General features: G+C 39.6%; 1 protein-coding gene across 5 annotated transcripts in view; it reads left to right on the top strand.

The window, feature by feature from the left end:
- The first annotated feature begins 6,570 nt into the window (after positions 1-6,570).
- Positions 6,571-16,057, top strand: part of ESYT2 (extended synaptotagmin 2) — a 79,160-nt gene continuing 69,673 nt past the window's right edge. For 4 of the 5 annotated variants that reach the window (XM_021526539.4, XM_021526538.4, XM_021526537.4 and 1 more), the window contains exon 1: positions 6,571-6,961. In XM_021526539.4, coding sequence (XP_021382214.1) covers positions 6,608-6,961 — 354 coding nt within the window. In that variant the 5' untranslated portion in view covers positions 6,571-6,607. Of the gene's footprint in view, positions 6,962-7,198; positions 7,518-16,057 lie in introns of those variants that run through there. The other variant, XM_085572948.1, reaches the window with a different exon arrangement.

Raw genomic sequence — 16,057 nt, 5'->3', positions numbered from 1 at the left:
GCCATAGTTCAATGGGAGTTTGTGGCTGCTTCAGAGATAAAATTTAACCCCTTATACTTGGCTGTAGTCAATTGACAAATACATATAAACTCGTGATACCTTGCCTTGTATTCATATTTCCAGAATAAATTAAGAATGCTGTGAAAGTTTCCCCTTGTCCAAACTGTGAAATATTTTTCTTTCTCATGTAGCAGAAAAGTAAATCAAGCATGCAATTATGAGCAAAAACACCCCATCTTGATATTTTCTTGAACAAAACAAAACCAAAAAACCACACAAAAACCCAACCAAGAAAAAAAACCAAAAAGCCTAAACACACCATTAAATGTAAGTATTACTTTTAAGAGCTAAATTGTATCCACTAAGTATAAACATCTATGGATACTAAAATATTTATAAGCCTTCTAATGGATTATTTATGTGGCTTTGGCAGAACAATGATAATCTATAAGCACCTGGTTTGGGGAAACCCCTGATTTCAATCCAGGCAGACTGAGAGCAGCCCTGCCCAGCAGGATATGGGGGTGCTGGTGGGTGAGAGGCTGGACATGACCCAGTCATGGCACTCCCAGCCCAGAGACCCAAACGTGTCCTGGGCTGCATCCAAAGCCCCGTGGGCAGCAGGGCAGGGAGGGGATTCTGTCCCTCAGCTCCTCTCTAGTGAGACACCAGTTGGAATATTGCATCCAACTCTGGGGTGCCCAGGAGAAGAAGGACATGGACCTCTTGTAGTGAGTCCAAACGAGGTCACCAAGATGATCAGAGGGATGGAGAACCTCTCCTACAAGGGAAGGCAGGGAGAATTGGGATTGTTCCTCCTGGAGGAGAGAAGGCTTTGGGGTGACCTTATTGTGGCCTTCCAATACCTGAGGGGAGCCTGCAAGAAAGCTGGAGAGGGACTTTTTACAAGGTCATGTGGTGTCAGGACAAAGCATGCAAACTAAAAGAAAGTAAGTTTAGATTAGATATTGGGAAAAAATTCTTTACAGTGAGGGTGGTGAGTCACAGGAACAGGTTGTCCAGAGAAGCTGTGGATGCCCCATCCCTGGCAGTGTTCAAGGCCAGATTGGATGGAACTCTGAGCCACCTGGACTAGGGGAAGATGTCCCTGCCCATGGCAAGAGAGTTGGAACTAGATGATCTTAAAGGTCCCTTTCAACCCAAATTTTCCTATAATTCTATGATTTTATATTTTCCTCCCCGAACAAATAAAAATGTGCATAAAAGCCATCTTGGATTAGCTCAAAGAGCTCTTTAGCCACAGTGGTGACAGTGTATAAACAAATGGAACTAAGCATCTGCTTAGGAAGGGATCTCTACAGAAATGCTGTCCTATGTATAGAGACTGAAGGACAAAATAACCTTTTAACTGGATTTTATTTTTAACAACAATATAGCAAATACCTATAACTAAATAGGCAAATATGACAGTAATGCCAAAAACTGGATAGAAGATGCAGATTTTTTTCAAGTTCTGTTTCTCTTGTCTACTCTTTAGAACATGCATCTGTATGTATTTACTGGAGAAAAAAAAAGCAGTGAAAAATACCAGTTTAAAATACCAAGTTTGGCTGCTAATAGCTTTTCTTCTTAGCCCTATGATAGTATACTAGTCAGGCATCTCTGAGATGAGAAAAAATATAGATGTGGGAAAGTGCCACTAAAGGGTTTGGAAAGAACTTTTCAAAGTTTTCAAACTTTTAAATCTAGGGATCAAACTGAAGTTTAACTGCTGCATGAGAATACAAGGTAGAATAGCACCTTTGGAATAACAATACTAGAATTTGTGCCTGCCTCAATGTATTCATCATGTATTAAAATAAACTACAGTGCGTCACCAATGTAGTGGAAAAAATGAATACATCAGTGGTCTGACTGCTTTTACAAATGTGTGTTAGACTCAAGTGAATACAGGCAATAAAATGACACATATCTGTTGTGTAAAGCCAGCATAAAAGGATGTCCTAGATTTTCTTTCCAAGAAAAGTGTTGTAAATGTTTTTTTGGTAGCCCTGAGAATTTTATTACAATTTTAGCATTTACAGGTTTTTCTCTTGTCTGGCTTGGTTCATATATCTCCTTCTCCACTTGCACTGTTATCTGAAAAACAGGAAGATAAAATAGCACAGCTTTTTATATTCTCTAGTAAGTAGCTTTGTTTGTTTGTTTGTTTTGTTTTTATCTTCCAAAGTTCCTCTAAGCTTGTGAAGCAGCATTGTATTTTTCTTCACCTCTATGGAATGACACATCACAGTATTAGACCAAAAAGTTAAGAAAATATTACCCCTCAGAGGGACAACAGGACAACATGGCAACTTTATACCAGGCTTAAAAATCAAGACTCTTCTATTGTTAGGGAAAAAGGAAAAAAAAATTTTTTTTTTTTTTTTTAAATGAAGAAATAAACTTGTTAGGATCCAGGCTTTGTAGGGTCCCCTCCCCCTCCCTTTTTAACCACTTTTTCCTGATGCCTTTTGAAGTTGAGAAGAAAATTTAAATATTTCTATCAGCAGACGTGCATAAATGATCTGCAAAGTATCAAAATGCTTTTGTTAGTCCTCCAGGTTCATAAATAGAAACAGGAAAAATGTGGATCTCTGCAGTAAAGCTTTTGTCTTTTGAGCTTGTAAGAATCCAGTGAGGGGGAAAAAGGAGACTATAATTATTGTGAAAACTTGTAAAGAAACACATCTTAGTGGAAAGTATTTCTGTCTTCAGGAACAATAAATATTTGAGGATCTTGTTATGAGAGTACAATTTATGCATTCAGTGAAACTGAAGCCAGCTTGGCTGATAGCAGGGATCAAACATACATAGTTTTTCTCCAAAGAACAGAAGCTCAGGTATGTTAGAGTCTTTAGGCTCTTCTTTGTGCTATATATTAGATAATTCAAAGCAGACAAAAAATATTAGTGGTCTATGCTAGATAACCTAGAGCAGGTTGAGAGAAGTGCATAAAATCAAGCACAGAAGTAGAGAGTATTCCATGATGAGAATCTATTAGGATAAAATTTCATGTAAATTATATTTTCATTAATAATTCAATTTTTTTAAGGATGATGTTCCTTAGCAAAAATTCCCAGATTTCTATTCCATAAAGAGTTCTCTTAAATGGCAAAAATGTCTAGAGAGAACCATTAGACTAAAATAACGCTGTTGGGTAAAACTAGGTGTAATACCACATATTGTCCTGTTACTGAAAATGGTCATGAAGTAACAATTAAAATTGCTTCCAAAACATGTTTTCTTGTGTGAACTCCAGAGAAGTTGGGAAAATGATTTTTTTTTTTTTAGCACATAATCTGAATTTTCCCAATTTGTCTTATGGTCAAAAATTATGTATAAACAAGATCTTTCAGGAAGTTATTTGGGAGAGTAGTGCTGGTATTTACTGGAAAACAAATCATCATGGCAATCTGATGGTGATGCAATGTAAAGATAAACATAGGATGACACTACTTTGCAATGAAAGATATAGCATTTGAAAGAGCAAAAAGGAGAAGCAAACACATATGGCTAAGAATGGGTATAAGGGGATGTTGCTAACAAAAAGTATTAATTAAAATTCTAATAATACAACTGGCTTAAAAAAGGCAGGATGTGGAAAGAATAAATGTTGTCTAAATGAAGTAAATATAATCAGCTGTGTAACTGATACAACTGATTAGAAGATGCTTAAGAAGAAGCCAGATCAATCTCTGGGCCATGAATAATTATCTTCAGGAGTTCCTGATGCACAAAGGACTACCTTTTTAAACTACATATTTTTAAATATTACTTTTTTTTAATTTTCACATTTTTAAATATTAAAATATAGGATCAGGAAATATCTGAATTTACATTTTCAAGATTCTTGAGCAAATTATTAAACCCTTTATCTGCACCAAAATATTAGAATAAACAAATAACTAGTGTTTATCTGGAACATTTTATTTAAAATTTTATAATGGAGTAACTAACCCTAACTTATCCCCTAGCAGCAGATTTTATATCTTGATTTTAACAAGATTCCTTTGTCTCTATTACAACAATGGCTATGCTAATTTCATACCACTCAGTTTCTTCATCAAAATATTGTGTGGGGCCAAGTCAGTTATCTACAAAAGTTCTTAAAAGTCAGAAGTCTTACTCTTTATCAGAACTTCCTCTAGATGTTACAGATAAACATTATCAAATTCATGCTACAAGATCTTACTTCTCTTTTCCTATTTGATTGGCACATAATCAAGCACTTTTAGTTCTAATTAATCAAACTTCCACATTGATTAATGAATTACTCTGTGCAGGATCAGTACTAGGCTGCCTGGTCTACAATTATATTATGTTTGTCATCTTAAATGCTACTACAAGATTAATTTTTATTTCCTGTTGTGTTTCTCCATTGTATTGAATTTGACCGTATGGGGAACTTCTCTAAATTCTATATCCAGCTCATTTTCAAAATACATGCTGGACATACATGAGAGCAGAATAATATGTACCTTATGGTAAAGTGTTACTTGCCAAATATCACATTAATTCTATCACTTTTTTCCCCCTCATTTTGAATTTTCATTTTAATTTGTGGTACAGTTGTATTCTGACTCAGACACTGTGAGGCCGGATAGGGAAATAAAATGGACAATGGATTCCAAGGCTGAGAACAAAAGACTTGAAAAAAATGAGAGTATTAATAGTGTTGGTTGTAATGGAGGGAGCCAACATACAATGTAGTCATTTGTACTAGGTGTTACTGAAACTCAGGAGTGAGTGACATTAAAGTCACATTATAATCAGAGTAACTGGAAGAGGAATTCAATAAATGCAAAAAATCCCTCAGATTTACTCTAGTTAAGTTAATTGGTGTCCAAAGGGTTCACAGCATCATACTTGATACCCTCAGTTTAAAGTCACAAGCTTTCCTAGGGTCTTATGGTGCTCTTCATTGAGTTCCTTCACAGTCACAGCCTGAAGGTGTTTTGAGTTTTCCAGAAAACTCAAGGTAAATTATAATTTCAAAACTTGGATTACCACCTAGTTGTAAATCACTGACTTTGTTACATCTTTTTGTATCATTTGGTTGTTCTGAATATTCACCCTGAGTAATCTAAATAAACAGATGGGGAACATACAGTGTCAGTGGTAAAGAGGAGGTGAAGAAGAGCAGGAATCTATACCCAGAATTTAATTTAGAGTGGTCCATTCAGTGTGATGCCAGGCATGAAGGGATTTTGGAAAGATGAGAAAACAGAATACCACATTCAGTTGCCAAAATGTGGATTCTTTTTCCAATTCTGATGTGCCACATTAAGCAAACAACTTTTCCTTTGATGTCATTGCCTTTTGGACCTTCTCTGGATAATTGAGATGAGGTTACTTGCACTTCCTAAGCAAACAAAGCTTATATAGCTTTCCTATTTGTCCACTTGTGTGTGTTTTCATAACTTTGCAGCCTATTGGCTAACGTAATTCTCCCCTCTTTACTGCCTGCAAATATGAAGTCTCAAAGTCCTACACATTTTGTGAAAATTGGCATCTGAAGAGAGGAGAAAGGATCCTGATTCCCACTAAGTGAAAGGTTAGCTATTTAAAGAAAACAACAACAACAACAACAACAAAACAAACCCCAAAAAACCCACACAAACTCCTGGTAAATGCTGAGTTTAATCTGTGTGTACCAGCAAATTGATTAGGATCTGCTAGCTAAGGAAAAGCATCAGCTGCCTCTTATGAAACTCGTAGCTGCATCAAAATTGTTTGAAAAGGTAAAGAAATGATAGGAGGAATGATGTGAAAACCAGGTGTTAAAGGGATACACGACACAAGCCTGTTGTAAAATCAGCTTTTTCGATTTAACAAATCCCAAGACAGTGGGTGCCACCCTCGTGTGTGCTAACTAGATGACAGAGGAGGCAGCTTTATGTGAGGATGTGCGAGCAAAACTTCAGGAAACACCTGTTGTAGCTAAGGCGCGGAGTGACCAGCGTCTGGCTGCTCTGAGGCGTTGATCAGTCTTTCCTTTAAAAGTACCATCAACAGGGAATAAAGACAGGAAGGTTGTTATCGAAGGGCGTAACAGGTAGAAACTGCCCAGCCGCGTGAGTGACTGAAGAGAAGGGCAGGCGCTGTGCTTTGCCCATGAGGAAGCGCACACACGCCTCGGCACGCTCGCTCTGCTCCTGCCACCCACCAAGAGCCCTTTCCTGGCGGCGGCCCCAGAGCCGCGCTGCTTTTCCCTCGCTCCCGGAGGCCGCGGGCGATGGCCCTGGCCCCGAGCGGCAGCGCGAACCCGCGCTCCCCGGGCAGGCCTGCGAGGGAGGGAGGAGCGGCACAGGGGAGGGGAACAGGCTGCCCGGGGCGGGGGCGGCGGCGGGCAGGGGCGTTCGTGCGGCGGCCGGGCGCCAATAGCGGCGGTCGGGGCCGAGCCGCCTCCTCCCGGCGGTCGGAGCTGGGCCGGCCGAGCCCGGAAGCGGCGGCGGGTGGTGCCGGAGCGCGGTGAGCGGGGCCGGGCGCGGGATGCGAGGAGGCGCCGCCGCCGCCCTGCCCCCTGCCCGCTCGCAGCCAGCGCCCCGGGGGGAGGAGCGGCGGGAGGAGCGGCAGCAGCAGTAGGAGCCGCCGCCGCAGTAGCATGAGCGGGGCAGCCGCTAAGCAGCCCCCCGGCGCGGGGTCCGCCGCGGATCCCGCCGCCGAGAACGCGGCGGCTGCGGACCCCGCGCCGGAGTCGCCTTCACCGCTGCTGAGCGTGGACGTGACGGGACTGGTGTCGCAGTTTGCGAGGAGCTTCGTGCTGATCTTCCCCGTGTATGTGCTGGGCTACCTGGGGCTGAGCTTCAGCTGGGTGCTTATCGCCCTGTGCGGGCTCTTCTGGATCCGCAGGCACCGCGGCGGCAAGAGCTCCCGCCTGGGCCGGGCGCTCGCCTTCCTGGAGGACGAGGAGGAGGCGGTGCGGCTCAGCGTCTCCTCCGCGGATCTGCCTGCGTGGGTGAGTGGCCAACACCCGTCGGCGCTGCCACGAGCACCCGCGCCCGGCGGGCCGGGCCTGTTACCTCCCCGGGACCCGAGGGACACGCAGGCCGGAGCCCCGCAGCCGGCCTGGCGGGAGGCTGAGGGCAGCGCATCTCCCGCGCCCCACGCTGCTTGTCCCGGTTCGCCAGCCCCTTCCCAGGCGGAGCGGCGGCGGGAGCGGGAGCGGGCGCCGGGGTGGCCTGGCCGTGTCCCCGCCGTGCGCCCGCGGCGCAGGCGGCGGTGACAGCCTGAGCCTGCCGTGACCGGGGTTCTGCTGGCAGAAAGAAACTTTACCGCAGGGTTTGGGTTTCCTTCCCCTCGGGTGCCAGTGGCGCGCACGGCTCGGTTCTGGCGCGGTCCCTGCAGAACGCGGATGTCGCGGCTTGGGCCGTTCTTACGAACTTGGGACGAGCGGGAAATAGAATCGGGCGCTTAATGCTGTTCGATCTCTCAGTAGAGTGCTGCCAAACGGGGATGAACCACAAGTGAGGTGGTGTTTCCGAGTGGTTCAGGGCTGTGACATGAGGTCTAAGGTACAAGGGGCCGTGGTGGCTTTATTTGTGCATTGATATGGTGGGTTTTTTTAAAGGCTTTCTCAAAATCTTTCTTTGAAAGTTTTAGGCTTTCTACAAGGTATTCAGAACTAACGTTACTTACTTTTTTTGTTTGTTTTGGCTTAAATCCAGCTTCAAAGTTGCATACCTTTTGTTAGTAATTTCTCCTTTGGAGGATTTACGATGTTTTTGATGCAGCTGCCAGCGCCAGTGTGAATCCGGGCCTGCCTGTGCCCTGCTCTGCCCCGTGATGCTCTGTGCAGAGCTTGCTGCTCTTAGTGCCCATACCCAAGGTCCTGAGGGTTTCTGCTGATTCTTTCCATGTGATTCCTTTATTGACTACTCTCTGCTCCTGACCTGCAGTCACCCACATCTCTCCTAGGGACTCTTTGCAGTGACTGTGCATCCAGCAGTATGGAGATGATAGGAGTCCAAATAGCTGTTTTCATGTGATCAGACTGCAATACCTGTGACCTGTTCTAGCTCTACTAAGGAAGTTATAAGAGAGAATAGAGTGGGTAGGTGTGAGACTGGAATCTTTTACTCCTCTTCCATCATATATTTTGCCAAAGTTCTGGTGGAAGATTGTGATAAAAATAAGTGCAGTGTACAGAAGAGATTAAATGTTTTTGCCTCTTGAAGCAGAGATGTGAGTCTCAAATAATAGCTCTTACATTACCTGTGTGTTGTGTTTGGTTTTTCCTGTAATCACACAGCAAAATAATGGAAATGTTCTGTTACTGCATTTAAAATGAATTAATTGAAGTTAGATCTGTAGTAGAGGCTTGTATATAGTAACAATCTGCTAGTAACTAAGCTGCAGATATTCAAGCTTAGTGCTGTGTGTAAGTTTTATTTTAAGTTACCTTTGATAGAATGGCAATTAATTTCTGCATGAAGTTGTCCAAATAACTAAAGATTTGGAAAAAAGCCTTCTGACTGAAATCAGAGGCAAAAAAAAAAGTCGAGTGCTGGCTGCAAGCACCTGCATATATCCTATGGCATAGTGAGAAAGCAATTATCAATATGCAGGGTGTCCCAAAAGTGTGACCCAGACACCAGTTGGCAAATAGATGTAGATTTTTTTTTTGGTTATTTTTTTCTTCCTTCTTTATCCATATTCTTATATTTTAAAGGTCTTGGTTCTTTTCTTTCTGCTGATGTATTTGCTATGTTCTGGAAGCATCCTTCTTTCAAATAAAAGTAGCTTCCAGAATAAATGTAATCTGGAAATCAGAACACTTCTGCAGACTAAAGACCTGCTTAAATCAAGAGTGGTCTTCAATGTCTGCTGCTGTAGTCCTTAAGGTTTATACGAGTCTTATGGTGCTTCCATAATGCATCTTGAAAAACTTCTGTTTTTCTTCCTTCTGCATTACTTGTATTTTCCTGGAGGTTTGTGAATTTCAGTCATACTTGAAATAACAGCTACTGGATGGAACCTGACATCGCTGGTAGGGACCAGCTTTATCCATGTCAGTGTCAGCTCCAAACTGAAGTGTTTTCTCTTGGTTTCCATTATGGAAATAAATTTTAAATTGCTTGAGTAGGACAAGGCTGTGTTTAAATATAGGAAACTTTGTACTGTTTTGAGACTGATACTGAGGTGTAATAAACCATTTTTCAACTAAAATTATGTGATATCTCAAAGATTTGACATGTGGTATCTTCCTGTGCCCTTGATTGGAGAAGAGCTTTAGTTTTGTGTGTTAGGTATGATTCCCTTTCCCCACACACCTTGGTATTGTCGGTTGCTTTAGTGGTTCATATTAAGTATTTAGTAATACTGCACTGAGTTATTTATTTTTAAGAAAGTGATCATTTCAAGAGAATGTTTTTCTGCTGGCAATATGCTCAGTTGCAGTTGGAAAACTGTACAGTTGGGCTGCCACACTAGAGTTTGTAATGTTAATTATTAGTTTCCTAAATCAGATTTACTTCTTCCATGAGCAGGTGGTTATATATCAGGAATATTCTGTACTGTGCATGTAAAATGAATTAATTCAATGTGAATACAAGTTATGTTACTTAAAATGTCAACACAGAATTACATATGCACTGAAAAATACCACATTTACTGTCTTAAAAAATTAAGATCTGTACTCATAGACTTGCTAACATGTAGTTATAACTGTGCTGCTGTGTTTGAAAGGTGTCACGGATTATATGAGGTAGGAGGGAGCAGAGGTGGGTGCTTTTCCAAATAATTTAGAACTAGGCAGAAGAGTTTACAATGGGAGAGTTGGAGATCAAAATTGTATTTAAATAGAGACATTTTAAGACTTGAGCAAGTCTTCAGCAAAAGACATTTCCCCTTTATTTGCAGCATTTTTTATGCACCAGATGTATTTTATACTGGAATTAATGTAATTTAGACACAAACATATAATATAAGGAAAGTGGCAGTTTAAGTATCACAACATAGAGGAGGAAAGGTAGGAAAACAAGACTCTTAAGTTTTTAAAGGGCAGGTATCATGTTGCCTTTTATTTTAAAAATGGTAGTGGAATTTCATAATCTTATGGTAACAAATTTATTTTGCTCTTTCTCAGATCAGCTGAAAAAGTTAATCTAATTTTTCCATTTTAGCAGTGGTTCTTGTTGCTTAGTGCCACTTTCATAACATGCCAACATATCATGTTCAACATGTTTTTGGATTAGTGAAACTTTGGCTCCTGTTTTCTTCAATATACAGATAAAAAGCCACACTGGATTTGTTTTCCCCAAATTAAATGTAAATTTGGCCTGGTACCAAGACCTGTATCTATGTGCAGTCTGTCAACAACCAGCAGATGACCAAAATAGGAACAAATCTTAGCATTTTTAAAGAGTTTATTCTGAAAACAGATTTAGACAATTTTTTGTAATCCTAAGTATGTATTACACAGAAACTGAAATACTGTATGTGATTGTAGTAAAAGTAGTGGTATGCTAGGACATTAATTACAAGTCTACTGTGCCATTTTGGGTCCTACACATTTGCTTAAGTTTCTGCTCTAGTTTGGAGTTATTCTTCCTCTTGTTTTATTTTCTCATCTACTTAAGAAAAAGGAAAAAGCCTGCATAAATCTAAATAGGTGTCATCACCTTTTTAATTAAACTTTTTTGGAGTACTGTTGTAAAGAAATCTGGTAGGTCTTTCTCATAAGAAACTGTATGAAGTTTTTGTAGGTTTTTAGTATTGTGGGTCATCACTGAACTGCTGTACCACTGCTACACCTAGAGAAAGGAGATAATGTCTAATTATACAGTTAGAACAACAAAGACTTTGGTTTTTACTGGTATTGGAAAAGCAGTGCCAGTGTTTGTGGAAGAAAAGTGGTTTGGTAGCTCTAATTACAGGATCACACCTGTACCGAGTGATGTTTGCAGAGAAGGTGGCTCTTGTGTGTAGTTGATAATGAAGATTACTTGATACAGAATCAAACTTGCCATCTAGACCTTTAGATGGATGGTTCAGGACAGGAATCTCCAATGTATCCCTGCTGATGGATGTTATGGACTCAGCAAACCTGATAAACAGGTGGACTTTTGCAATACAATGTGTGTTATTTGCTGTAGAATAAAAAGATGTTCCTCTTCTCCTTATACCTGTGGTTGCTGCTGTTACTGCTGCAGCTGTGGGAACTGTAGGAGGATTTTTCTACAGCATATGAAATTTGAAGACACTGAGACATTGTGACACGTTCTTCTGATCTGTTCTCCAGCTTAGTTGAGCATGTTAGGTGGAATTTACCAAGGGGTGATTTATAAGGAAAACGACTCCCATGTACAGTAACTTAGTGTTAAGCAGGATCTCATCAGTTTGGGTGATGAGTACTGCAGTGGCCATTGCTCTGGGCTGCCAGCCTGCATCTGGAAAGAGTGAAGAGGTGTGAGTAAGAATAGAGTAGTAACTTGTGAGTACTTAACCACTGAACTCTGTGTTGTCCTTCTTCTGCCTGATTATTTTTCATTTTAAACTGCTTTCTGTTGTAGCTGATTCATAGTATATGAATATGCACATCTGTGTATTGTGGGTTGTGTGTGTTATTGTGGTTGGGCTTTCTTCTTAAAGGAAGAAGTTTAATTTGTTTCAGTATTACTTCTTGAAATTTAGGTAACCTGAGTGACATCCAAAGAGTACCCCATTGTTAGGAGAAATATAAATGATGGGTTTGGGAGTGGAGAACCAAACGGAGAAAAAAGGATCAATTGTCTAATATCTCTATCTCCCTGTTTCTTAGAGTTGTCAAGTTGAGTGTGTTAAAGCTATGCTGAGACAATGTCTTTCCCAAAACACCTTGTCTCACACAGTAATATGGTGAGCCTCACTATGTAATTCATATATAAAGATCCCTTTCCAAAATATTTATGGTAGAAATCCACATGTTGAATTGATGTTTGTAAAAGTTATATCAAGCTGCTAAAGCAAAACATCAGCCTGAAAGTATTAATACACTTCAATTCTTTGTAGGTGACAGTGGCTTTCTAAATATGCACTTATAATACATTATTTTTTCATCTAACAAATTATTATTATGTAGAAATTACTACTGCATTTTGGGACTACTGTAAATGTTATTTAAATATGCAGTTTGTCTGAATAATTAAGGAAGATGTGTGCAGGTCTCTTTAGTTTTTGTTTGCTCATTTGGGGTTTTTTTTTTTTTTTGCATTTTAGTCCGGTAGTGTTGTTTCTGTGCCTAAGTGCCTTTGCATATAAGGACTGCCCCATCCTAAATCATGTTTGAGAATGCAGGAGTCAGAAAGATCTTGTCTGTAGAGACTTGAGTTTTTGTGGAAGAAAAAGGTATCTAGGATTACAGTCAACCTCTTCTACCTCTTCTACAAGATTCTTCTCACTTTAAATTACAACTGCTTTCTGAGATTGTTGGCATATCATAGTGTAGTGGGGTATGCCAGCTAAGATTATTTTAGTTATTTTAACATGAGAGCTTTCTGGGAAATAAAGTTGAATCAGAATTATTGTCGCAACATTTTCATTGCAGTTTATAGTAATGAAAGCCTGTTTTATACATTTGAAGTGTTCAAAACAATTCTTTGGTTTCCTATTCTTTTTCTTCAAAATAAAAGAAGTGGCTTGTTGTTTCTGGTAAGATTATTTTATTTAAACTTTAATGTAATAAATTATTTATCTCCCATTTATCAATTCATCACTAATTCTCTAGTTGCTGAAATTGTCTTTGGCATAGCTTCCTTTGAGCTTTGCTGGCCATATACCCATACTGAATCTGTTTATTTTAAAAAAACTTTCTTTCAACTAATAGCAAGTTTTAAAAGAGCACAAATTTCTAAATATCCTCTGTAGTGTCTGAAATGAGTTTGTCAGAGTCTTATAACTGTATATAAGGTTCTGAAAGCAAAAGTTAATGATTATTAATTAATCTATACAACTGATTTGGTATGTTCTGATATGTAGATAAAAGGAAATCAGTAAAAGAATATAATTCTTCTGGACATACTACAGAAATGATAGATTTGGTATGAGACATTGTTAGTTTATATAGAGTTGTTTGACCTGTGGTAGCTTATCTTTATCTTTGTTTTTCTCTACTCTTGGACTATATAAATTAAATCTGATACTACCCTTTCCTAAGGAAGTGGAGAAGAGACACCCCACCAGCACCTTTGGAGCTTTCCTGTGGCCTAGCAGGGGCCAGCTTCTAGAGGTTATGTGCTAAGCTTGAAAGGGCAGCAGAATTTCAAATGTAGGATGTGTGGGGCTGCTTTTGCGCATTCAAGGTAAATACTGTGCCACTTCAAAGAAGAAAATTAAATCCTTATCTTTTGCTGCTGTTTGTGAACACTTAATGAAAATAAAGGAGTTGGTGTGTTCAACATAGAATGAAATGTGAATAACACTGGAGAAACAGTGTTTTGATAAGAATAGGGGAAGAGTGTTTTTGTTTGAAACAACTGTTTGAATTCAGTAAATTCTGAAAAGGAACTGTTTAGATAAGTCTGACACTTTTTTTCATTTGTATAGCTTTTAGATCATATGGCACTTTGATTCTGGGAAAGACTTTTTTCATTTAAATGAGGAGAGAGTTCTGTGAAGTCGAGAAAGAAAATATTTGATAAGAAACAAGAGGGAGGAATTAAACCAAGAATTTGCTAAAAGTGTGTGAAATAGTGAAATCCAGTTGCCAGATTTGTGGGTTTTTTGTTTCTGAGCTGGCAATAATGGATCATCAGGAGTGGAAAGAGGGGTTGTACAAACTTGCCCCATCAGCTAGGGGCATACCTGATAGTAGGCTTCTACTCCATTGAGTTGAATTAATTCAGATTTAACTTGCTTTGTAAAAACCTCATTACAAAAGTGAGGTTCAAGATTTAGGAGTAATTTCCTGGCTTATGGGGCCTGTGTTAAACCAGCACACTAGCCTTGGGAAGTCTGTTTCATTTACCTCAGCTTTGCAAGGTATTTTTTGATCCCTTGTTCCTTTATCGTTCCATCCTAATGTCAGGGTTCAGGTAAAAAGCAGTGTTCCATCTCCTTGAATCCCATTAATAGGGTGCCTGGGAGAGGGAGGAGAAGACATGTTCCTAAGCCTTCTTGTGCATCATTTGATCCCCATCCCCAACCTACTTCTAGTGTTTTATTCCCAACAGCTTTACCAAGCTTAATGTACCAGTCTTTCAGTCTTTGTTACATTAATGGAGTTTTATTTTCCTTTCAATTTAAATGGCATGGGTTTTTTTGGGGTGGTTGCTTTGGTTTTGTTCTCTCTATATGCTTCCTGTGCTACAGTTAAAAGTTAGAGCAGGAGCGAGAATATTAAAGCTTTATTCTACTTGGTCCTTATTTAGGATAATTTTATTTGTAGGCTCTGCTCTGCATTCCTGCATTCATGCTTGTGGCAGAGAGGATAAGGGAGGTTAGTAAAGAAACTGATTCTGCAGTTTCAAAATGAAGTAAATGTGCACTCCTGGCAAAAAGGATGTTCTGCATCCAACTGCACTTTCCCAGTGCCACCTCATGCCAACATTAGAATTTACTTGGCCAACTAATTCTGAGTTTTCTGCCAAGTGTGGTGTTCAGCTGGATGAGTTTCATGAGTTTACTATGAGACCACAAAAGTGCCAATGCCTACAGAAGGGAAGTGGCGGAAGCCTGTGCTCAGGTTTAAAGTGAGATGGAGCAATGGCCTGCACAAAGAGGCTGTTCTTAGAAAAAGGGTAGAAAATAATGCTGCTGAGGTATCTTTGTGGGGAAGCAGAGTTTGAATCAGAGCTGTTTATAATGTCAATTTGCATATCTACTTTTATAACATTTTAAAACATGTTATCTAATCATTAGGCATATAAACTCTCAGTATTTTGATTCAGCTTAAAAGCTGACTGTTTTTGGTGCGTGATTAGATTTGATCAACTCCACAAGTCTTTTCTTACCTGAATTATTCTATAATTTTCCTTTTTGTTTTAAGCTGTCATTTAAATTAGCTTTCAGTCTCCAGTTATGGCTTACAAATGATAAGAAATCCTTTCTGCATAAAATACAAGTATTTGCTTAAATATTAGTGTACTAGCAAGAAAAAATTAAAAATAGGTTATCTTTAGAAAGGTGTTTTGTGACACTTTTTAAAGCATTAAGATGCCTGTCAGCTAAGTAGCTAGTATTAAAAGTTCTGTACAGCAAACGTTAAAACACACTATTTTTCAAATGGAACTCCTGTTATATAAATAACCTTTGTAAGACCAGCGTTCCCATTTAATGAGTCATTGCACAAAGTTTTGTCTGCTACACCCTGATGTGACTACAGAATTTTCCTTAAGACCTGAAAATCTGAAACAGGACTAATGGTTTTCAGCTGAAGCAGCCTGGATTTATGTACCATGAAGTTGTTACTATACTAGAAACACAAAATTAGTTTTACTTGGATGAAAATAACTGTCATATGACAGACAAGAATTGCATTGTCATTTGGCTGTCCTTATCGTATAGCAGCATGGGTCGAGTTTACATTAGTTCAGTTGCAGCACTTGTACCTGAGAGATTTATATTTGCAGTGTAAATTGCATAACTTTTGGCATCTGTTTATGTGAAAACGTCAGTTGGAGTCTAGTACAGACTACACTATTGTTTTCATAACCTTTGTTTGCATTCCTTTAGTTGGATACTGGCTCAGTGAATTATCCAAGCAGACTGAAAGAGTTTCCTCTGAGAAAATTTCGAAAGATGCAACACAGAATGTAAAATTGACTGTATTGACAATCCATTGTCTTGTATTGTCACTGTCAGTCATTAGTGGGAAGATGGGAAGGTGAATGTCTTAAGGATGCAGTGCCTTTCTGTTGCATTTTTAAAAGTAAACACAGAACATGCTGAAGCATGAAGGTAGCTGTAAAACTTTGCTTGCTCAGATTTGAATTAATTATGCAGTGTTATGGTCCACAATTCTGCTCTTAAAAGTTTGTAGATGATATTTTAAAAAGTAGATTACTAAAACCAAATTAATTGTGTGGAGGAAAACTTTGTGGGGAGAGCTGAAATGGAACTTCACAGCTCAGAGAAC

Source organism: Lonchura striata, chromosome 2 (assembly GCF_050655825.1).
Source record: "Lonchura striata isolate lonStrDom1 chromosome 2, ASM5065582v1, whole genome shotgun sequence".
NCBI lineage: Eukaryota > Metazoa > Chordata > Aves > Passeriformes > Estrildidae > Lonchura > Lonchura striata.
This window is presented reverse-complemented; position numbering and strand designations above follow the sequence as displayed.